Source organism: Megascapheus bottae, chromosome 2, assembly GCF_031878675.1.
Source record: "Megascapheus bottae isolate mThoBot1 chromosome 2, mThoBot2.hap1, whole genome shotgun sequence".
Taxonomy (NCBI): domain Eukaryota; kingdom Metazoa; phylum Chordata; class Mammalia; order Rodentia; family Geomyidae; genus Megascapheus; species Megascapheus bottae.
Genome location: NC_143510.1, coordinates 27,428,676 through 27,452,235, shown reverse-complemented (window position 1 = coordinate 27,452,235; position 23,560 = coordinate 27,428,676). Strand labels below are relative to the sequence as shown.

At 44.8% G+C, this 23,560-nt stretch overlaps 3 protein-coding genes across 14 annotated transcripts in view; all 3 read right to left on the bottom strand.

The window, feature by feature from the left end:
- The window catches only part of Pxk (PX domain containing serine/threonine kinase like), a 73,534-nt gene extending 69,038 nt beyond the window's left edge, over positions 1–4,496 (bottom strand). For 10 of the 12 annotated variants that reach the window (XM_090322978.1, XM_090322986.1, XM_090322993.1 and 7 more), the window contains exon 1: positions 4,282–4,495. In XM_090322978.1, the coding sequence (XP_090179104.1) occupies positions 4,282–4,383 (102 nt within the window). In that variant the 5' untranslated portion in view covers positions 4,384–4,495. Of the gene's footprint in view, positions 1–4,281 lie in introns of all 12 variants that reach the window. The other 2 variants (XM_090323072.1, XM_090323080.1) reach the window with 1 other exon arrangement.
- A 6,782-nt stretch (positions 4,497–11,278) lies between these two features.
- Htd2 (hydroxyacyl-thioester dehydratase type 2) lies at positions 11,279–13,032 on the bottom strand. The gene has a single exon (XM_090322954.1). The coding sequence runs from the start codon at positions 13,027–13,029 to the stop codon at positions 12,514–12,516; it is 516 nt and encodes a 171-aa protein (XP_090179080.1). The 5' UTR covers positions 13,030–13,032; the 3' UTR covers positions 11,279–12,513.
- A 73-nt stretch (positions 13,033–13,105) lies between these two features.
- Rpp14 (ribonuclease P/MRP subunit p14) lies at positions 13,106–21,742 on the bottom strand. Its single transcript, XM_090322966.1, has 6 exons — positions 21,617–21,742; positions 17,762–17,859; positions 17,577–17,664; positions 15,212–15,288; positions 13,869–13,947; positions 13,106–13,193 (listed from the first exon to the last, which is right to left on the bottom strand). Exons 2-6 carry the CDS (start codon positions 17,836–17,838, stop codon positions 13,137–13,139), a joined length of 378 nt encoding a protein of 125 aa, XP_090179092.1. The 5' UTR covers positions 17,839–17,859; positions 21,617–21,742; the 3' UTR covers positions 13,106–13,136.
- Positions 21,743–23,560: the final 1,818 nt, after the last annotated feature.

The window sequence follows — 23,560 nt, the reverse complement described above, 5'->3', positions numbered from 1 at the left end:
ATGGTTCAAAGCCAGTACAGACAGGAAAGTTTATGAGACTTTTATTACCAAGAACTGTCACAAAAGTCAGACATGAAGCTATGGCTCAAGTGGTAGAGTGTAGCCTTAAGTACAGATAGCTTACAGATGGCACCTTGACCCTGAATTCAAGCCCCAGGACACTCTCTCACACACACTCACACACACACAAAGTTTCAATGACTTGCTGAACCAATGTCACATGACTAACTCTGATTTATACAAAGGTCTTGGCTCCTCCAAACCAAAGAATGCATACTATTTTTAAACTAGCCAAGGAAAGTCAGGCACCAGTGGCTTACGCCTGTACACTAGCCTTGAGCTAGAGTTCAGAGACAGAATCCAGGCCCAGAGTTCAAGCCCTATGACCGCACCCCCCAAAAAAAACCCCAAAACCCTAGCCAAGGAGCAAGCTTCTAGAGATTCAGTATTTCAATGCAAAGGCACTATCTCCCTTTAACAAGCTTGAAGCCATCTTTCATCTTCCCAACAGAAAACAATTCCTTTCTCTTTTCTTCCTCATGTCACTTTTAATAACTACAACCTTCCAAAATAAGCTCCAATAGCTCTTTGTTTCTAAGATACTTACTCATAAGTCACTTATAATCCAAAAAGTTTGCATCAGCAGATGATTTTCTCAATAAAGTTCAGGGATGATGCAACATTTCTGTCTCAAACTTTACAGTAAAATGCCCGGAACACATAGCAGTCAAAAATTATGAAAGACAATGCCACAGTTTTTGGTTTGTTTTTTTTAACTCTGCCACATCTGTCTCTGTGGGTCTCTTGTGAGTCACTGTCTTTTGTGTTCAGTCATAATTATAAAAACTGCCATTTTCTACCCTAAAATTATGTTGTTTTTTTTTAAAGAAAAGCTCTAAATAAAAATGGTACCCTATTACATCCTTCATCACCTCCCCAAAGCACTGACCTCCATGTTAGCACTACAGATAACCTGTTCTGATTTTCACAATCATTGATTCACAAACAGAAAAAGATGCAGTCAAGAGTGGGAGGCAAGTTAAAATAAGGTGAAGAGGAAATTAGAAAACATTTTAAAACAATAATAAGTCCATCCCAGGAACTAAGGTGGAAAAAAATCACTAGAACCACAAGGAACTGAATCAACTGCTCAAGAAGAAACAGACCAACATTCTTACCATCTCTGTCCTTTCTCTCTTAAATTTAAATGAGATATATTGCTAGAGGAGAAATTTGAGTCAAGGAATAGAAACTGCCAGGTTTTGGTTAAGTCTGTAACCAGAAAGATCACCAAAAAAAAAAAGGACCATAAAAAACATATTCAGGTCCCAAGACCCAGTGTGTTCATGCTTGGATAATAGCACTCAAACAGGATAATTAGAAAGTTGCTAGGTGACCATACAATCAGGTGGTCAATTTTGCACTGGAAACCACCAGCCCAGTTAGGGAACATAAATACCCCCAGGATGAAAGGGCCCTTGGAACCTAAGCTCCCACATGATCGTCAGACTTGTCAGAAAGTGTAGCTCTGTTCTACCACCTTTGCTTTCATTGTCTGTGGAGGGCTCGGACTGTTGAAAGCATTTCATTCCCAATCAGAAAAAATAATCATCTTTTAAAAAGAACACTTTTTAAATTATGCACATCTGTTGTCCTATCCTGTAGATGCATGAAAAGGCACTATAAAGGGCTGTATTAGTTATAACTCATAACTTGTAAGGAAATAGAGTTGAAATTTAGGTTGGGGAGTCAAGAATTAGGTTCTCTGGCTTTTTCCCTATATTCATTTGGTCTTCCTCCACTAAAATCTATGCTGGGTGCTACCTCTGTGACCCCTTCAAAGATTCCTTCAAAAGGATTCCTTGCTTAGTTCAAGTTCCTGGATCTCAGCAGGTGATTGGAAAACTGTGGAGAGGAGAAAACTGAGCAGAGTTCCCCTCTCCTTTTGAAGACATTTTCTCTTTTCTGTATGACCTCCTTGTGACAGTTATAGTTCATTTATTTATTCACCCAAATAAACACATGAGATCTTATCAGATACCAGAGCAAGAGATCCACAGAACTGGCTTTCAACTCACAGCCAGGTAGACAGGGAAAATTAAAGAAGCCATCACAGAATCAACTGAAGGAGGTGAGTACATGCCTGGGGCAGGAGCTATCCCTGGTGGCTTCCTGAAAGAAGTAGCCTATGAACATTTATAATCATTTATATTTTTACTTTTAATATAAAACAGAACTAAAACATTCTATAACAGGTTATAAGATTTATTAGCCAATAGCCCAGTTAAAAATCTAACTTTAGGGCTGGGAGTTTGGCCTAGTGGTAGAGTGCTTGCCTCGCATGCATGAAGACCTGGGTTCAGTTCCTTGGTACCACATACATAGGAACAAAACAGAAGTGGTGCTGTGGCTCAAGTGGCAGAGCCCTAGCCTTGAGAAAGCCCAAGGGCAGTGCTCAGGCCGAGTACAAAAAAAAAAAAAAGAAAGAACGAAAAATCTAACTTTAGGGGCCAGGAGTTTGGCCTAGTGGTAGAATGCTTGCCTAGTATGCACAAAGACCAGGGTTTGATTCCTCCCTACCACATACATAGGAAAAAAAAAAAGCCAGAAGTGGTGCTGAGGCTCAAGTGGTAGAGTCTAGAGTCCCAGCCTTGACAAAGTCCAAGGACAGTGATCAGGCCCTGAGCTCAAGCCCAGGGCTGGCCAAAAAAAAAAATCTACCTTTAAAAGACAGACATGGCCCAGTGCAAGTGGCTCAGGTCTATAATCCTAGCTACTCAGGAGGCTGAGATCTGAGGATTGCAAGTAGAAGGTAGCCCTAACAGGAAAGTCCACGAGCCTCTTATCTCCAATTAACCATCAGAAAACCGGAAGTGATAGTGTTAGCCTTGAGCAAAACAGCTCAGTAACAGCACACAGCCCAAGTTTGGGCCCCAGGAACAGCCAAAAAAAAAAAAAAAAACACCTCTAACTTAAGAGCAAACTTGTTCTTGACACCTGGTTCTAAATTTCAGCCCCACGTTTAACCAATTCAAATCCTTTTCACACGTCTACTGAATAGGACTACAGATGTGCACAGTTAAATAAAATGCACTTTTTTTTTTTTTTTTTTTTTTGCCAGTCCTGGGCTTGAGCTCAGGGCCTGAGCACTGTCCTTGGACTTTCTCAAGGCTAGAGCTCTACCACTTGAGCCTCAGCACCACTTCTGGCTTTTTTCTATGCGTGTGGTAGACCACTAGGCCAAACTCCAGGCCCCAAAAAGCACTTTAAAAAAAAAAAAAGAAAGATTCATCATTTTTTCCTAACTGGAAATGAAATCCTTTCCAAGACCTACACAGCAAAGCTGTCGGAAGAGGAAACTGAGGTTCAAAAAAAAGCCCCACTTTAATACAACAGACTGAAAGATCTCTTTGACCATCACAAGAGCTTGAACAAAAAAGAGACACACAGAAGGCTTATTATGGGGCCTTCGCCTCCAGATAAGTCCCCAAACACGTCGCAATGGTAAACAAACCAGCCTTTGAGCTGGAAATCCGCTTCGGTGGCATGACAAAACATTACGATGTAAGGGCTCGCTCCCCCTCCATTCACTAGTTCCCTGGTAAAGTCCCCCCCGACCGGCAGCTCCAGTTTTTCCTGGTTTGCAAGGTTTATGGCTTGTAAATTATTATGCACTGCGTACCTTTCAAAAAAAAAAAAAAAAAACCAAGTAAATGAAAACTAGCATGGCTTTCAAACCTCCTAAAACGCCGCGCCGCGCCCGGCGAGGACCCTCGACTCCTGTCACCCCAGCGCACCCCGAACTCAGGCGCGGGCCCTGCCGCCCCGCGCGGAGCAGTTACCGTCCCCGCGCCGGGCAGGGCGGAGCAAGCTCGCCCCGAAGCGGGGTCCCCAACAAGTGGGCTCCCAAATCCGGAGGGCCCGGGCCCCGCACGCCGCCCCCACGCCCGCCCCACCTCACCTCGCCCCGCCCCGCCGCGGGGACCCGGAGCGACGGCCCGCGCGGTCCCCTCACGACTCCCGGGCGTCTCCCCACGGAGGTGCGGGGCTCCCCACCTCCGCGACCCCGCCGCGCCGGGATCCACCCCCCCCCACGCTGGCCCGGACGCCGCGGTCCCCGCGCTCGGCCCCTCCGGGCCTCGGCGCCTGCCCCGGATCTCGGGGCCGCGGCCCGCCGCCCCGCCGCCCGCCCCGCACGCGGCGACCTCCGGCCCGGCCCGGCCCGCTCCGCTCCCGCTCCGGTTCCCGCTGGGGCCCCCGCCCGCCCGGCCGGCCGCGCACCGTGTGGGACTGCAGACTCTGGCTGGCCTCGATGGCGGCGGTCAGCGGCACCGTGTCGTCTAGCAGCACCTTGCCGGCCGGCGGCTTCTCCATGAAGGCCATCCCGGGCCGCCGGGCCGCCGCCGCCGCCTCAGATCGCGCGGCAGGAACCGGAGGCGCCGAGTCCCGCCGCCCGCCGCGCTCCGCCGCCGGCCGCCGCCACCGCCGCGGCTGTCAACACGCGCCGCCCCGCGCCGCCGCCGCCGCCGCCCGCCGGGTCCTAACGCCGCCGCTGCCGCCGCGCCGGCCGCCCGCCGGGTCCTAGCGCCCGCGCCGACACGCTGCCTGGGGCTCAGACTCGGAACCAACTGTACCGTCTGAGGACTGTCACCCCGCGCGACTGACCCAGTACCCTTAGCCTCCCGCCCCGAGCCCGGGAACACAAACCCCCGACCCCAGGTGTGAACAGAGAAAATACTATTAGAAACCCTATCAAGAGTTATTAAACAGGGAAGTCACCATTATGTTGCAGGAACTTAATAAAAATCCGATTTAAAAAAAAAAAATTGGGCCTAGTGGCTAATGCCTGTAATCCTAGCTACCTAAGAAGCTGAGGATCCGAGGATCCCAGTTCCGATCCAGCCCAAGAAGGAAAGTGCATGAGACTATCCTCAATGAACCAGCAAAAAACCGGAAATGGAGCTGTACCCCGTGTGCTCTCCTTGAGCAAAAAAAAGCCAAGGGACAGGACCCAGGCCTGGGTAGAAGCCCTAGGATGGGCGTGCATGTACACATACAAGCTCACACACCCTTAAGCCAAAACTATCTGGGAATCTCAAGATTCCAAGGCTATACTTGATTTCATTTATTTAAGGTAAACGGATTATTATATTGCCAGTATTATGAAATCCAAATTCTGCTTTAATCATTACTCCTGTCCTGATGGAGACTGACCAGGACAAGGCTCTGCTCATGCATTGCTGGTAAGGAAATAAATTGGCCCAATATTTTTGGAAAGCGTTAATTTAGCCAACGATTATTTACTTATTACCTGTCACATAATGAGCCCAGCGGTAGGAGGGGTAATTTAATAATACATATCAAGGGTTTTGAAAATGCTCTCATCTTATGACTCAGCAGAAGCCTTTGGAATGGTTATACCTTTGATCAGAGATTTATATGCAGATGTAGCATGCAAGGACAAGTGTCTGATTCCCAATATAAGATTAAAAAGATCAGGGGCCGGGAGTTTGGCCTAGTGGTTAAAGTGCTTGCCTAGCATGCACGAAGACCCGGGTTCGATTCCTCGGTACCACATACATAGAAAAAAGCCAGAAGTGGTGCTGAGGCTCAAGTGGTAGAGCTCTAGCCTTGAGAAAGTCCAAGGACAGTGCTCAGGCCCTGAGCTCCAGCCCAGGACTGGCAAAAAAAAAAAAAAAAAAAAAAAAAAAAGATTAAAAAGATCATGTGGCATAATTAACATTTCATGTTGGCTAAGAGTTGTAGCTCAGTGATCGGACACATCAGGTGTTCAGCAAGTGCAAGGTTCTGGTGATGTGCAGTCCCCACCAGTACAATAAGCATAAATTAAATGGGCCAGGCACCAGTGGCTTATACCAGTAATCCTAGCTACTCAGAAGGCTGAGATCTGAGGACTGCAATTCGAAGCCAGCCTGGGCAGGAAAGTCCATGAGACTCTTATCTCCAATTAACTACCAGAAAACCAGAAGTGCTGTGGCTCAAGTGGTAGAGTGCTAGCTTTGAGCTGAAGAGCTCAGGGACAGTGCCTAGGCCAAGAGTTCAAGCCCCATGACTGACAAAAAAAAAAAAAAAAACTGAAGTGAAGAGAGCTGAGGGTTATGGCTCAAGTAGTGGAGATAGCTAGATAAGCACAAGTCTATGAGTTCAAACACCATCATCACCCCTTCACAAGGACTGCACTTGGCTCCAACTGCCTATGGATAGAATGGAGGGCAGGGCAGCCTCAGCAGAAAGGGTTACTGAGAAGTCTGAAGGCATTAGCTTAAATTAGAAAGGGAAGTCAGGGGAACCTTCCAGAGAGAAGCACTGGAATTGAAAGGCACTCAGAAGATTTTTCTCTCTAGGAAGCAATGGACTAAGAAGGAATTAGAATTGAAATCAGAATGGCAAAGGTCATAAGATAACCACTTTATCTAGTCTTTACTGGGGAGAGAAACTGAGAAATCAGGTATCTGATGGAAGAGATGGAGGGATAAGCTCCCTTTTCCCTTCCTCTGGGGACTTTTCACAGAACAAAGAATAAATACTCCTTAGAATAAATACTGTGCTAGACTTCCTTTTCTTCTTAAGTACAACACCCTGGGGATGTTGGATGTAACTGCATCCCAAAGATCCAGAGACCAGGCCATAAATCCCAAAACAACCTTAACATCCGTTTGGCTTCAGCCACAAATCAGTGGCTTATGCCTTTAATCCTAGCTGCTCAGAAGACTGATCTGAGAATTGTGGTTCAAAGCCAGCTCAGGCAGACAAATCTGTAAAACTTCCAGACTCAAATGCAACTACTAAACTCAAAAGATCCTTCATCCCCAGCCTCTCAAGTGGCTAGGATTATAGACTTCTCACTGTCCCTGACTCCATTTAACTTTTGAAGTGGGTCAGGCTGAATGTGAGCAAACCAGAACCAACCTAAAAATCAAAACCACACTGCTTCCAGGCCCAGGCTGGATAAAACTAAGAACATGAAAATCTCAGGTCTTACTACATACAAACTATGGGGGAGGAAGCCCTTCCTGGTGTAAGAACAGTAGGAAAAGAAGAAAAAAAAAAGAATTTATATTCTCCTAGGCTGCTTAATGTTTGCTCACAATTTATCCAATAACCTGAGATTGGTCCAGGCTGATTGAACATTTTTAGTTTTAGTTACATGTCTAGGCCCAAAACCTGCTCTACGAAATATCATAGAAGAGGCCTGAAGTTTTGCTTGGTGGTAGAGTGCTCGCATAGCCTGCATGAAGACCTAGGTTCAATTCCTGGGTACCACATACACAAAAAAAGCTGGAAGTGGTGCTGTGGCTCAAGTGGTAGAGCTCTAGCCTCGAGAAAGCCCAAGGACAGTGCTCAGGCCCTAAGCTCAAGCCCAGGACTGGAAAAAAAAAATCATAGAAGCTTGTAGAAAGTCATTACTTTCTAAGCAGAATACCTCTGCCCTGCCCGACAACTTTACTTCTTTAGCTATTATTCATGATCTGGATGTTAAACAACAAAATTCCAAGTCTCAGCTGATCACTTCCTTATATCCTATCATAAGGAAATTCTGTCCCCAACGATAAGCTCAAAATGCTTTTCAGGCAAGAACCATTTTAGGAACAAACAGTTTGTAGAGCTACTTAATCTTTATGCACATTAATTTGGGGTTATTTTTAGCCTCAATGGCTTATACTAGCTGATGATTTGCTCCAAATTTTTCTGAAAGTTTAGAGATTTCCTGTGTCTGCTGTTTGCAAGCCAAATGCAAGCAAAGACAAAAACAAAGGTAGTGAAGCATTCCAGGGTGGATGTATTCCTATGCTGCTGGCGTAGAGACAGTCACTGCTGCAATCACTCAGAGTGACAGTCAACCCTTGGTAGACTGTTTCAACATAAAAACTTAATAGGGGTAATTTAGTACCAATTTTCTTGGGGAGTAAATTGGTCTCTGAATCATATTCCAAAGAACATAAGACAAAAATGGTTAATAGTTTAGTGCAAGATGCGAACCTGTGGTTACCTCAGAGGCACCGGTGTACATTCAGTAATTTCTTTTTCTAGATGAACATACAAGTCACATCCACACGATAAAATGGTAGCCATGAGATTCTTTCCCTGTTCATCCAAGATTTGCTGCTGAAAAAAAGAAATGAGTGGCATTTCACTAGTACAGAAATGTTTCTAATAGAATATAAAAATGTGTTAAGCAATTTTCCAGTACATTAGGCTGAAAATGCTTAAGATGGACATTTTTTCTGTGGCAATCAAGTACCACCCAAGTTGTAGTCTTGTATTGCCTCTGTGTGGAAAGTGCTGGTACAATTTGGCCTATTTTTTTCCCTACTGTGGTACTCACTTCCACATGTGGTACTTAAGGGCACCTCTCAATTATCTGGAAGGAAGGTTTCCTAATTTGGGAGTCACCCTACCTCTTATTGTAAGATAGGTATTCTTTTCAGGACTTTAAATGAGAATTCAACCAGCCAGTTTTCTTTATAGCTGGCTTTAACCAAGCATGAGTGACTGGAGAATTCTGGCTCTGGGTGCAAATGACAAGTCATCATTTACAGAGACTATCAATACTCTCTTGCCTACTACTTCTTGGTTCCAATTTTTATTGGTTCATAGAGATCAAAGACCATGAGCACCTAGGGAGCACTAAAAAAAATACGGGGTGTTCATGTTAAGGTTCTTTGGAAGTTCTAGTACAAACTGGCTAGCAGTCAGATATAGCAGGAGCCCTCACACCAATACTAAGCATGCCCGTACCGTTTCATGCTTAGGCTAATCCTTGAAGCCATTCTGTTCTGAACATAAATAATTTCTGAGTGTCAATTTAGAAAAAGATAGGTGCCTGGGCATGGTGCTATATGCCTAACACAACACTGAGAAAGCTGAGGCAGGATTCAAATTTGACTTAAAGTTTAAAAAGGGGATGGGGGGTAGATTGGTGGCTCATACCTAATTCCAGTTCATTCAGGGGCAGACAATGAGAACATTGCCATTTGAGCCTAGCCTCAGCAAAAAGTTAGATGCCACATCTGAAAACAAGTCAGGCATGATGGTATGTCCCTGCAATGCCAGCCACACAGTAGGCATTGGTAAATGGATGACTATGTCAGGCCAGCCCTGGGCAAAAACAAAATATGGAAGAAAACAAGGGCAAGGAGCATGAGTCATATGGAGAAACATCTGCCCAGCAAGTTCAAGGTCCTACAGTTCAAACCTCAGGGTTGGGGGAAGGAGGAGAAGCAGTTGAGATAGTGGCTCACACCTATAATCCTACTCAGGAGGGTGAGATGTGGAAAGCCAAGATTTGAAACCTGCCCCCAAACAGAGGAGGCCAGGCGACTCCATCACCACAGTAACCAGCAAAAAGAAAGGATAGAGCTGTGGATCAAATGGTGAAATGACAGCCAAGCAAGCCAAAACAATTTGGAGCCCTGAGTTCAAACACCATGTACCAAGAAAAAATAAATGCTACTATTACAACTGAATGCTGCAGAAATTAGAACACTATAAAAAAAAAAACCCACTGTGTTGAAAAAAATGAAGAGTTCTGGGGCTAGGCAGGCTCAAGTTCAAATCCCAATTCGGCCATATAACCTCGAACAAGTCACATGGTATTAGTCTACTCCCATGCCTACCTAACTTTGGGAAATTGTTTCAAGGACTAAACACAGAAAATGAGCTTATCAGGTGGTAGTGGTAATGATCACATCACACTCCACTTATGAGAACACCCTTAACACTGCTGCTGAGCCCTGCTGATGATAAATCAAACACTGACAGCCTCAAATTGCCTATTGTTATGTTAATATTCAGCACATCCCCTGGTTCACCTGAAGGTGAGTCTTTAGATGGATCTCAGCCTGCAAAATTGCCTACCTGAGACACAGCACCCTTGCTCCTTAGGTATTCCCCTCCTACCTTCAGACTAGATGTAATAAACAGGTTCAGGGCAGGAGTTTGGCCTAGTGGTACAGTGCTTGCCTAGCTTGCACAAAGACCAGGGTTCGATTCCTCAATACCACATACACAGAAAACACTGGAAGTGGGGCCGGGAGTTTGGCCTAGTGGTAGAGTGCTTGCCTAGCATGCACGAAGACCTGGGTTCAATTCTTCAATACCACATACATAGAAAAAAAGCCGGAAGTGGTGCTGAAGCTCAAGTGGTAGAGCTCTATCCTTGAGAAAGTCCAAGGACAGTGCTCAGGTCCTGAGCTCAAGCCAGGACTGGACCAAAAAAAAAAAAATGCTGGAAGTGGAATTGTGGCTCAAGTGACAGAGGTCTAGCCTTGAGAAAGCTCAAGAACAGCACTCAGGCCCTGAGTTCAAGCCCTGGGACTGGCCAAAAAAAGAAAACAAACAAACAAAAAACAACAGGCTTGGGGGCCGGGAGTTTGGCCTAGTGGTTAAAGTGCTTGCCTAGCATGGACGAAGACCCGGGTTCGATTCCTCGGTACCACATGTATAGAAAAAAGCCAGAAGGGGTGCTGAGGCTCAAGTGGTAGAGCTCTAGCCTTGAGAAAGTCCAAGGACGGGGCTCAGGCCCTGAGCCCAAGCCCAGGACTGGCAAAAGAAAAAAAAAACAAAAAAAAAAACCAGGCTTATAACCTCACTGTATATACATCACTGCCCTCTAGTGACTGGAATAATTCTTCTTAGTAATCCAATCAACTGCTCCTCTTCTTGCAAAAAAAAAAAAAAATTACTTATCCCTCTGCAGAAATAAACCTTTTACTATACAACATAGCATAGCCAGCTGGTAACAACTTTATGTGTCATTTTGAGACAGTGCTGCTACGTAGCCCAGGCTGACCTCAGATTCTTGATTCCCCCGTCTCAACCTCCTGATGCTGAGGTTACAGCTGTGTACCAACATAACTTGGGTGATCTTGACTTAACTGATTCACCAGCTGTGGTCAGTCACCATTTAAAGTTACACAGTACACATGGACCACCTGTATGTTACAGATAATTATCTTACAAGTGTGGCTTATGTTGGGGATGATCAGTACATTTAACATGTTAGGCACATTTCCCTGCCAATACCTCCAGACCTTAAGAACTTTGTGGGCTGGGAGTTTGGCCTAGTGGTAGAGTGTTTGCCTAGCATGCATGAATACCCGGGTTCGATTCCTCGGTACCACATACATAGAAAAAAAGCCAGAAATGGTGCTGAGGCTTAAGTGGTAGAGCTCTAACCTTGAGAAAGTCCAAGGACAGTGCTCAGGCCCTGAGCTCAAGCCCTGGACTGGCAAAAAAAAAAAAAAAAAAAAAAAAGTGCACAGTCTTCACATACTTTATTCCTTGCAATCTTTTTACAATGAGCATGTTTATGCATTTACATTATGTGAGGTATACCCACATTTTCAAAGGAGGGAGAAAACAATCTGGATCCTTGCAATAAAAACCTTTTCTAGAAGATTCAACTTCAAGTTTAAAAGACTGGAAAGAATTGGTCTGATAGGGGCCGGGAGTTTGGCCTAGTGGTTAAAGTGCTTACCTAGCGTGCATGAAGACCCGGGTTCGATTCCTTGGTACCACATACATAGAAAAAAGCTGGAAGTGGTGCTGAGGCTCAAGTGGTAGAGCTCTAGCCTTGAGAAAAGTCCAAGGACAGTGCTCAGGCCCTGAGCTCAAGCCCAGGACTGGCAAAAAAAAAAAAAAAAAAAAAAAAAAAATTGGTCTGATAATTTGCTATCATCATCTATAGATGAGACATTTTACACAGCTGAGTTCAAGTGGGCACACAGCTTTTCTCCAGAAACAGAAAAAACAGTTGAAACGCAAGTCCCATAAAATGTTGAACAATACACTATAGTTGTGCAACAGGAAAAAAAAAATTCTGACCTAGAAATGGCTGAGAAAAGGGTCTAAGAATACTAAGAGGTATAGGGTTAAGCACTCAAAGATTGTCCAGCTTCTGTTATTATTTCAGGTCCTGAGGCTTGATCTCAGGGACTGGGTATTCTCTTTCACCTTCTTTTGCTCATGTCTAGCGCTCTACCATCTGAACCACAGCTCCACTTCCAGCTTTATTTTGTGGCAGTATATATGAGAAAAAAGTCTCAGACTTCCCCGCCTAGGCTGGCTTCAAACAGGGATCCTCAGATCTCAGGTTACTGAGTAGCAAACATGAGCCACCAGCCTCCGGCTCCAGTTCTTAGATGTTTGAAAGAAATTCTGAGAAAGTTATTCTACACAGATGTGGATAGCATTCTCTAATGCAAATCTATGTTTGAAGTTCTAAAAGTAGAACTTTTAGATAAATTCAGATAAATAACCTCATTATTTTTTCTTCTTCAACAACCTAGACAGATGCTAAAACCCTGCACACAATCAAGTGGATGAAGTGTAAGGTCAAACTGGAAAGTGGGACATCCCTGGGCTACTCCTCTTCCCCAACAGGGCTTGGGAGTCCGTCAGCCACTCCTGGAGGGGGAGTAGCCCATTTCCTCAGCAGCTCTTTCATAACAAGAACACCAGCATTTGAACTTGCAGCTCTAAACACACACTTCAGGATCTGGGAACTTCTGGGACCATAACTTTAACCCAGCCTTCCATAACAGTTTTTTTGCTTTCTATTACAGAACAATTCACTGCAATAACAGCAAGAAACCGCTTCAGCTTTTTCACTTCTGCAGAAGCTAAAACAACTTCTCCAATATATAACGGGGCTGGAAAGTTAATTTCCTGAGAAAGGAATACACAGCCTGGCCCTGGCATTTTAGTACCCAGAAGAGCTGAGATAAGTCCGTTGATCAGAACACCATGTACAATTGGCTTTCCAAACTTGGTGTGTTTTGCAAAATCTTCATTTAAATGCAAAGGATTGACATCCCCGGTTAACTGTGAGAAGGCAGCCACATCCCTGTGTGTGAAGGCCCTGCTGAGCTCAGCTCGGTCTCCAACTTGCAGGTGCACATGCTGAAAGAGCCGTGGGGTCAGCGCTGGTAGACTGGGGCAAAGTCTCCGCCCAGGCCTACACCACCACAGGTGCTGGTTGGAAATTGTCCGGAGCATCTTCAGCATCCTCAAATTCCACCAGCAGGAGTTTTTAGCCTGCTTCTGTGTTCAAATTATGCAAGGATCAAAAACACTTTTGAGAATGGAGAAAGCTTTCAGAAACTGAAGACTATTCAATCCAATAGTAGTTCCCTGCTATTACCCGATAAGGCAAGGAGAAATGGAGAAACCTACAAGAGGAAAAAAAAAGGTTAATGCTGATAAAAGGGTAGATATATACATATATTTTTAAATTTTATCTTTTGTTATACAAATTCAGTCCATCAGTTTATACACATAAAGCATCTTGAAAGGGGTTGTGATTGGATATGTTGTACACATGTGTGAAATGTCACAAGGAAAGAAGGGAGAATGGAGAAGAGATAGAGGAAGAGAGAAAGGGAGAAAGAGAGGGAGGGAAGGAGAGAGGAAAGGAGGGAGGTAAAGCAATACCAGCATATCACAGCAGTGAAACAAGGGGAAATGTAAAAACAAGCCTAGGCCTGGCTTTATAAGACAAAGTAAGCAGGTGCAGTAGCATTTTAAAGAGCATGCTGGGATGTAACCTTGGATAAACAATTATCATAATTTAAGAAAAAGCATACTAAAGCATTTATCATGTGAATCCCAAGAGAACTCTGTATATGGGAGATTCCCAAACATCACCTATGCAATCTGCAGTGCTTTGTCTCACATTTTCAGAAGTAATGAAGCTCTGGGTTTGAAGAGTTCTTTTCCTCCTCTGTTAGATGACTTAACTATACTACACTATAGCTTTTTTTTAAACACAGGATTGAGGCACATACACTAAAAAGTAGTTGTTCTACTATTTAGTTTCATTTGAAAAATAAAAGAGTCCCCCTTACCTGAATCACTCTAAGAGCACATTTCTTGCCTTTATAGGATCCTAACAGGGTCAGAGAGCTCCACAATTTGGCCAGACCACTGCAAAAAGATCAAGGGAACGTTAGTAAACAAGCACTTGTCCCTGAAACATTTCCCTAGTAATTTTGTTTGTGATAGTGCAGAAAGAGGTTGGTCTTTATCAGAAAATTAAACAACAACAACAAAAAAACAGTGCAGTGTCGGGGTCTTTCATCCCGTCCCTCTCGATCAGCAGGAGGGATAGGGAGAACAAACCCCAACTAGAACGAGCAGAGGAAGGAGAGGGCCCACTGACCACCAGCACTCAGCCCTCCTTCCCTGGAGGACCAACAGAGGCGTCAGGCTGCTTCATCAAGGCAGGAATCTCTAACCCCCACCCCTCTTGAGGAAGTTCCTCCAGCTAATATAGCACAAAGGTGGGCAGGACAGGGAGGTCCACATGTTTCTTTTGCCTCGCCTCACCTCAAGCGCCTTGCCTCTTGCACCTTGCCTTATTGCCCCTTGCCTCAAAGCAATAACATTTGCATATTGCATTGCCATTCAGCAGAAAGTAATTACCGATGATATAGCTCAAAGTTAAGACATGGCATTACTAGGCCCATAGCAGTGCAGTGGCCCACTTAGGAGGTGGAGACCCTCATCTCAGTAAGTTGGGCACAGTGGTATGGTATGCACCTGTCACCCCACCTATCCAGGAAAGCATAGGTAGGAGGATCAGTCTGAGGTGGGCCCTGAGCAAAAAATGTAAAACTATAACTGAAAAATAACCAAAGCAAAAAAGGGTTAGGGGCATAGCTCAAGTGGTAAGAGCAAGAGTGAGATCCCAAGTTCAAACTGTAGCACTGCTACCGTTTATACCATTTCTGCTACGGTTAAGAATGTTTGGGCCGTGAGTTTGGCCTAGTGGTAGAGTGCTTGCCTACATGCATGAAGACCTGGGTTCCATTCCTTGGTACCACATACATAGAAAAAAGCTAAAAGTGGTGCTAATGTTCAAGTGGTAGAGGTCTAGCCTTGAGAAAGCCCAAGGACAGTGCTCAGACCCTGAGCTCAAGCCCAGGACTGGCAAAAAAAAACAAAAAACAAAAAGAATGTTTGTAAACATATTCTGACTCTGCAACCACTCCTATCAGTTGGAAAGTAGTTGTAACAGAATCACAAGGTTTACTCTCTATAGAGTATTAGCCCCCAGTGGATAAATGTTCATATGCTCCCCAGTTTAAACTCCCCTAAGTTGCTCAGATTTCACGATCAGACAATACTCATTTGGAATTGCTGTTTGTTCACTGGCTATTAAACAGAAATGTTGTACTGTGTGTCATACCTGCTAGGTACTCTCAAGATGGCTGACAAGGTCTTCTCTTCAAAGGTTAGGACATCCACAGGTAACGCAGCCCCTACCTAGGTACAGAGTAATGCTGTGAGCAGACTACCACCAAAAACCCCTGTCGACTCTGAGGGGCTTCTCCTCCGTGAAAAATAGCATTTCATTCACTAGTCTTACTTATAGCTCCCTCTGCCTAGAAGCTTCCTCTATATAGCAGATACCTTCTCACCCTGAAATCTTTGAATTGTTCCTGCTCTAAGTAAAACAGGCTCTGAGGATGGGAATGTGGCTTAGTGGTAGAGTGCTTGCCTAGCATGCATGAAGCCCTAGGTTCAATTCCTCAGTACCACATACTCAGAAAAAGCTGGAAATGGCACTGTAGCCTAAGTGGTAGAGAGCTAGCCTTGAGCACATAGAAGCTCAGAGACAAAGCCCAGGCCTTGAGTTCAAGCCTCAGGATGCAGGGGATGTTGGAAACAGGCTCTGTATGTGGTGTATGAACAGTAACGGGAAAGGCTAATGGAGGGAGAATGGGGATCAATACAGTTGAAGAAGTGCATATATGAAAACAGGACAATGAAAGCTGCTGAAACTGTTTCACCAGGGAGAATGAGGATTGGGGTGAAGTTCACTGGGACACATTGTATACATATATGGAAATGTCACAATGAAAACCCCTGTACAACTAATGCACACTAATAAAGAATTGATAAATATAAAAAACTGACAAGGCTAGGAGTCTGGCCTAGTGGTAAGAGTGCTTGCCTAGCATTCACGAAGATTCAAATTTGATTCCTTGGTACCACATACGTAGAAAAAGATGAAAAATGGTGCTTTGGCTCAAGTGGTAGAGCTCTAGCCTTGAGAAATCCCAAGACAGTGCTCAGGCCCTGAGTTCAAGCCCCCGGAACTGGCAAAAAAAAAAAAAAAAAAAAAAGATAGGTATGGGTAGAATGAAGAGTTCCCTTCCTGATCCTCATGATTAGTTTCGATCTGTTTGTTATGCTTATATAGTGGATGCTATACTCCCTCTCTCACAATTCTCTTCTTCTCAGTGATTATTTAACATTTTTTCCTTTGGCCTGAATAAAGAATGTTAGGCTATTAGGTAGATTTCATGTCTTTTCTTTTCAGCTATATCTCCTGAAGCCAAATCTGATCTTTGACAAATACAAAGTTCACTGATCTATTTAATAACACTGGTATTTCACACCTGTAATCCTAACTATTCAGGAGGCTAAGGTCTGTGAATCCTGGTTCAAAGCTAGACTGAGCAGGAATGTCTGTGTGAGACTTCAATTTATCACAGAAAAAGCCAGAAGTGGTACTGTAGCTCAAGTGGTAGAGCACTAGCCTTGAGCAAAAAGAGCCCAGGGATAGCAACTAGACCCAGAGTTCAAGTCCGAGGGATGTGGGGAAAAAAAAAAACAAAAAAACTTGCAAAGTGGCAAGATAAAGAACTTAAAGTGGTAGAACGCCACTATCCAGTCTTCCTCACATTGTCCTTTCAACAAGCACACCTTCTCTTCCCCATCTCCAGCTTCGGGCAACCACTAAGTTTTCTCCAGCTTATATAATTTTTTATATCAAGAGCATTTTATATGCATAAAATCATCAAGGAGATAATCTTTTGGGAGAAGTTTTTTTTTTTTTCTCAGTGTTTAAGTGTCTGGATTCGTGGAGCCACTGTCTTGTTAACTAAGGAATGAATTCCATGGTATAAATACACTATTATTTTAACAGTTCACTCACTGAAGGCCAACTAGGATGTTTCCAGTTTGGGGTTATTAAAATGAAAACACAGGGTTAGAGGCATGACTCTGGTGGGAGAGTGCCAACCAATGAGCAAAAGCATCAGAGACAGAGTTCAAGTACCAGTTGCAGACAAACAACAAACAAACAAAAACACAATGATGTTTGTGAGCAGACCGTTTTTCTCTTCTCTGGGATAATGCCCAGGAGGGTTACTGCTATGTTGTATGACAGGTACATTCTAGTTTATGTAGCAGCTGGCCTTGTTATTTCACATTCTCACCAACAATGTAGAAGTGACTCAATTTTTCCACATCCCTGCCAGCATTTAATGTTATCATTTTTTAAATTCGTCATCTGCAAAGCCAAATTTCATTGTATTGTTAATGTACATTTTCTTAATAGTTAATATTGTCAACATCTTCTCATGTGCTTCTTTGATAAATATACATCTTCTTCAGATATTGCTCATTTTCTAGCTGCTCAGGCTGACTTCCAACCACAATCCTCATGTCTCCTTCAGAGTAGCTAAGCTTACAGGCATGAGCCAAGCAGCTTCTCTGTATTTCTTACAATTATCATGGCAATATTAACCTAAATGATTCTATACCTCCCCAAACAGATCCTTCAGGGAAGACACAAGCAGCTGTTTGAACTGGGCAACATTCACTTCAATACCACCACGATCTTGAAAGTCTCTGTAAAAAAAACATTAAAAAAAAGCATCATACTACAGTTCATGCTTTTCAGATTTATATAAATAATGTCAAACAGAATTTAGGAAACTGAACTTACAGGCAGACTTTCATGTAGTGGTGCTCAGAGGGGTTTTTATAAACTATTCTTTCATACGTGGTAGCTGGTGCTGGCATCTTTTCCAACGCTGATCACACCTGCAACAAAAGGACTAATAATTACCACTACAAGCTATCTTCCACATTTGTAATAACAACTTGATCTATTTGATTTGGGGGTTGTTGTTGCCAGTAGCAGGGTCTTGAACTCAGAGCCTTACAACTGCTCAGCTTGCTTGCTCAGCTGGGGTTTTATTATTTGAGCCATACCTCTAGTACTTCCAGTCTGGCTTTTGGGATGAAGTCTCTCCTCTTCTGCCCAGACAGGCTTTAAACTTCAATCCCCTGAATCTCACTCAACCCCCTGAGTAGCTGTGATTACACACATAGCCACTGGCACCTAGGCAGCCTACCTGACTTTTAAAAGATCGCCTATAAAGGGGCTGGGAGTTTGGCCTAGTGGTAGAGTGCTTGCCTACATGCACGAAGACCCAGGTTTGATTACTCAGTACCACACACATAGAAAAAAGCTGGAAGTGGAGGCTCAAGCGGTAGAGCTCTAGCCTTGAGAAAGTCCAAGGATAGTGCTCAGGCCCTGAGCTCAAGCCCAGGACTAGCAAAAAAAAAAAAGACCACCTATAGGTTAACATCTAATTCTGGTCAGACTAAGATTACTCATACATAAGGAAGTTTCTACATTTTTAACATCCTAGATCAGTGAATAATATTATCTTACTTATATCTTAGTAATGAAACTCTTGCTAACATTTTTCTTTACTGAGCATCTAGCTCTGTATTAAGTGCTTCACATGTATTAGTATCTATTTCTTCAATGTGATTCTTTTTTTTTGCAGTCGTCAGGACTGAACTCAAGGTGTTCTATGTATTAGGAAGCCACTATATCCAATGTTTCCATCCCCTATCTTTGTTTTATTTGTTGGTTATGGGGCTTGAACTTGGGGCTGGAGCTGTCTGTGAGCCAATTTGTGCTCAAGCTCTACCGTTTGAGCTATAGCACTACTTCCGGTTAATTGGAGGTAAGAGTCTCATGGAGACTTCTCTGCCCAGGAGGCTTTGAACCATGATCCTCAGATCTCAGCCTCCCGAGTACTTAGGATTAGGTGGCATCAGCCACCCGTACCTGGCTGCAGACCCTATTTGTGTTAGTAGTCTCACTTTGTGTTCAGGCCAGGTTTAGCTCCTCCTACTAGTACTTCCCCACACACCACCATGTCCAGCCACTCACTGAGATGAACACTTACAAACTTTGTGATGCCCTGGCTGGCCCTGAACTGCAATCCCCCATCTCTGTCTCCATGTAGCTAGGATCACAGGCTTGAGCTTTGAGAAGACACTGAGACTCAATAAAGATGGGTAACACCAGCCTAAGACACCCAGAGAGCCCAAGCACCCTGCTTCCTCAAGACCACTCTACCACAGAACTGATAGAATCCAATCATTTTTAAAACATGACCACTCTGAGGGTAGGGAATATAGCTTAGCCAGCAGTGACATTGTGACTTTTTTTTTTTTTTTTTGCGCCAGTCTTTGGCTACTTTTTGCTCAAGGCTAGCACTCTTGCCACTTGAACCACAGCACCACTTCAGCTTTTTCTGTATATGTGATACCGAGGAACCGAACCCAGGGCTTCATGTATGCTAGACAAGCACTCCACTACTAGGCTATGCTCCTGGCCCCCCTTTGTGGCTTAAGTGGTAGAGTGTTAGCCTTGACCAAAAGAAGTTCAGGGGCAGTGCCCAGGCTCCAAGTTCAAGTCCCAGTACTGAGGGGGGGGAGGCCATTTTGCCCCTCTTCTTGTTTACTCAGTCAATTTAAAACATAACAGGGCAAGTCGGGCACCAGAAGCTCATGTCTGTAATCCTAGCTACTCAGGAGGCTGAGATCTGAGGATCACGGTTCAGAACCAGCCCAGGCATGAAAGTCCCTGAGACTCTTATCTCCAAATAACCATCAGAAAACCAGAAGTGGTGCTGTGGCTCAAGTGGTAGAGCCTTGGGCTGAAGAGCTCAAGAGACAGTGCCCAAGCGCAGAGTTCAAGCCCCATGACAAAAAAAAATAAATAAGTAAGTACAACAGGATAATGAGGAGTGGTAATTCTGCTGCCCTTCCACCTAGGTCTGTGGCTCTGGGCCAGATATCAGTCAGCCTGGGAAAATCTGACCTTAGAAGAGCAAAGGAATCCTTGGAACTAGAAACTGTGATCACTGGAATAGTCATGTCCCCTCTGAAACTCATGCTGGAATCTAATGCCCAAGTGAGGTATTGGGGTACAAACCACTCGTTCAGAGGTGGGGCTTTTGGAAGATGGGTAGAATAAGGTAATGGGGAAAGGGCTCCCAAAATTAAAACTTTGTGGCATGAAAGAGGGGGAGAGCATAGGGGCACCCACATGCTTCCTCTCCCTTGCCTGGTGATGTCCTTGTGCCTCCTTGGAACCCTACCACATCTAAGGATGATGGGTTTAATCCCTCCAAGGGAAAATGAGGCAGGATAAATTAGGGAAAATGAGGCCTGGTGAAGGCATGTCAGAAACTAGGTAGTTAAAAACTGGAGCACTGTATGTGCCCCCAAGAAAAGCAACAGGCCCCAGTCCTTCCTTAGAGATGTTCTTCTCATCCCAAGAGTTGATATTTGTTTGGCAGGATGTATCACTCCCTGAGAGAAATGCTCCCCCAAAACAACCAGAATGGTAAACAAGAGCCAGAAAATTAGTATGCCTCCAGTTTTGTCTGATGCCTACTTATTCAATAAAGCTACATCCAGTTTTGTTTTTGACCATTATGACTTGTTCAAAAATTCTTACTCTGCCAATGAAGTCAAGGACCTTAAGTGAAAGCGTCCCTACTTTTAAAGGGAAACTTCACAAACCGTCACTTGTATCCAGTGACCCTATCTACCACTGAACCATACTGTCCCTGTCCCTCATACCATCATCAGCCACCTCCCGACGTAATTATACAATTTTTTTTTAATCTTTACATATCTGTGGTGTTGAGGCTTGAACACAGGGCGTGGGCCCTGTCCCTGTGTCTCTTTGTGGCTCAAAGCTAGTGTTCTACCACTTGAGCCAGCTCTTTCTGAGTAGTTTACTGAAGCCAAGCCTCCCACGGCCTTTCCTGCCCAGGCTGGCTTCCGACCGTGATCCTCAGACCTCTGCCTCCTGAGTAGCTAGGACTCACAGGCGTGAGCCACTGGCGCCTGGCTTCCTTTTGCTTTGTCCCTGAAGGTTAACTCTCTACCACCGGAGCCACGGCTCCACCTCTTGACTTTTTAGTGGTTAACTGAAGAGTCTGATGGACTGTCCTGCCCGGGCTGGCTTTGAACCGTGAACCCCAGGTCTCAGCCTCGCGGTCTAGCCAGGACTGCAGGGCGTGAGCTGCGCAGGCCCGGAGAGGCCGGGGTCGGCCGAGCTCACGGTGGTTCGGCGCTGCACCGCGGGAAGTGCTCTTCACTTCTGGACTGAACCAATTGCATTTTTCTTCCTTTTTTATTTTTTAAGCTCGGTATCCACCGTCGAGCACTTGAGGCCGTGTGTGCAATTTAAACTCGATTAACACCCGCGGTGGATTCGGCGCCCACCTGGTGCAGGCGTGCGCCCGGCCCTGCACCGGGCTGCTCGGAACCTCGTGGCCGCCGCGTCGAGGAGTCCCGAGGGGGAGTCCGGGCGCCCCCCGCGGCCCCTGCCCGCGGCCCCTGCCCCCGACCCCCGGCCCTCCGGCCCCCAGCGCCTCAGGGCGCCCTCCACGGCGCATGTGCGAAGGTGGCGCGCACGCGCGGGCGTCTCAGCCCGCCGCTCTTCTCCGGCCCACCGTGACTCCGCTCTCGGTCCACTCACCTGTCGCCTGCTTGGACTTGTGTCCTCAGTTGAAATTCCCCCAACGTCTGACGCCACCGAGCAGCCACCAGAGGGCCCCGGCGTGTTTACCTTTGGTTACGTCTAGATACCCCCGCCCCCCACCGACTCCGCACGGCAGGCAGGCGGATATGACGTCAACACGCAGCTTCTCCCGCCTCCTCTCCCCTCCCCTCCCGGACCTCGGCGTCGTGACGCCTGAGCTGGTCGGGAAGTCAGCCGTGCGCTGCGCCCTCTAGTGCCCACTCTGGAGATTGCGTGAATTATCAACATAGGATGTGGGATCTTGGCCCTGGGAGATGGGCCTTTCATAGTCATTTATTTTCTTACGTATTCATTCTTCATCAGATTCACATCTAGCATCTTCTCTTCCATTTGGGGATCTTTTTTTCCTCCCTCCATGGGTAAGCATGTTCCCAGGTTTGGTACATGGCAGGCAAGCATTGTGCCATCAAGATATATGCCCAGCCCTACCATCTGCTATTGAAAACTTCTCCTTGTGTTAAGCACTCCCGAAGGACAGGACCCATTCTGTGTCCCTTATGGCTCCTTGTGTTTTATCCTAGTTGACACAGGAACAACCAATTGGTTGTATTTCCAAATGCAAACCTAGTTCACCTATTCATTGTTTCACCAAGAACTTCTTAAGTACTATTCTAGGTTCTGGAAACTTCAGGGAAATAAAAATAACAGCACCTGTACTCCTGGAACATGTCCTGTATATCATCATCGTCTTCGTCTTCATCATTACTTTGTGCCTCTAGTCTTTGAATCCAAAGCTCATGATATCACAAAAAATAATTTTAAGGCTAGGCTTGGTGGCGATGCCTATAATCCCAGTTTCTCAGGAGGTAAAGATCAAGAGAATCTCTGTTTTGCCAGTCTGGTCAAGAAAGATAACAAGACTCCATTGTAACCCATAAGCTGGGCAAGCTAGTAATAGGATGACTGTGCTCTAGACAAGTTGGAGCAAAAAGACAGGATTCCACTCAAAATATAACCAAAGTGGAAAGGGATGAAGGTATGTCTTAAGCACCTACCTAGCAAGCACAAGACCTTGAGTTCAAACCCCAGTTCTGAAAACAACAGAGAATAATTTTTAGTAGAAAAACAAAAAACAAAAACAAAAAAAACATGAAGTAGATACCAAGAAAGCTTATTAGGAAAGTAAACGAAAGTACACATCCAGATATGGGAATAGGTATATCTAATAACAGGTGCCAGGTATAGTTCCGGTGGAAAGAAACATCTTTGGGGGATTTGGCTTGAATATATCTTGAGCATTCCCCTTGGTTCTGGACACCTACAAGCAGTCATTCTTGGTGTTACACTGTTCTGACATTATTTTGGCCAGCTTACCAAATTGAGGTCACTGTGACATAGATGTTTTCCTTGAGTTCCCTTTTAAATAAAGGTCAGATTTCATTAGATGCTGCTTATAAGCCAGAGAGCTTTAATAACTTTTCCCTCCTTGCAAACAGTTATGTGATCAACAGACTCATTTAACCACGGATAAGTGTCTTTAAAATATTCTTGCTCAGTTCCCAGAGTGTAGTAATCATTTGAGCAAGTACACGAGGTCAAAGGATGAGAACTGAGATATATTTTTAAGTATATTTTGCAGTTTAATGAGGCAGTGCCTTGTAATCAAGCCACTCATTAATACAATGTTTACCCCTGCATTCTTACTCTGGTTTCCCCTGCCTCGCTATCCGTACCTATCACATATGCTACCTTGTGGAATCCTGAGTCCTGAGGTAGCAATTATCATAACCATCCCCATTTTACAGATGTGGAACTGAATATGGAAACTGACTAAGTTGTTTACCCAAAGTCACACGTTTATAAGTGGGGAGACAAACTGATTTATCCAGTTTCACACTGCAACATTTTACACCAATTGAGGGGCTTGAGAAAGACTTTGAG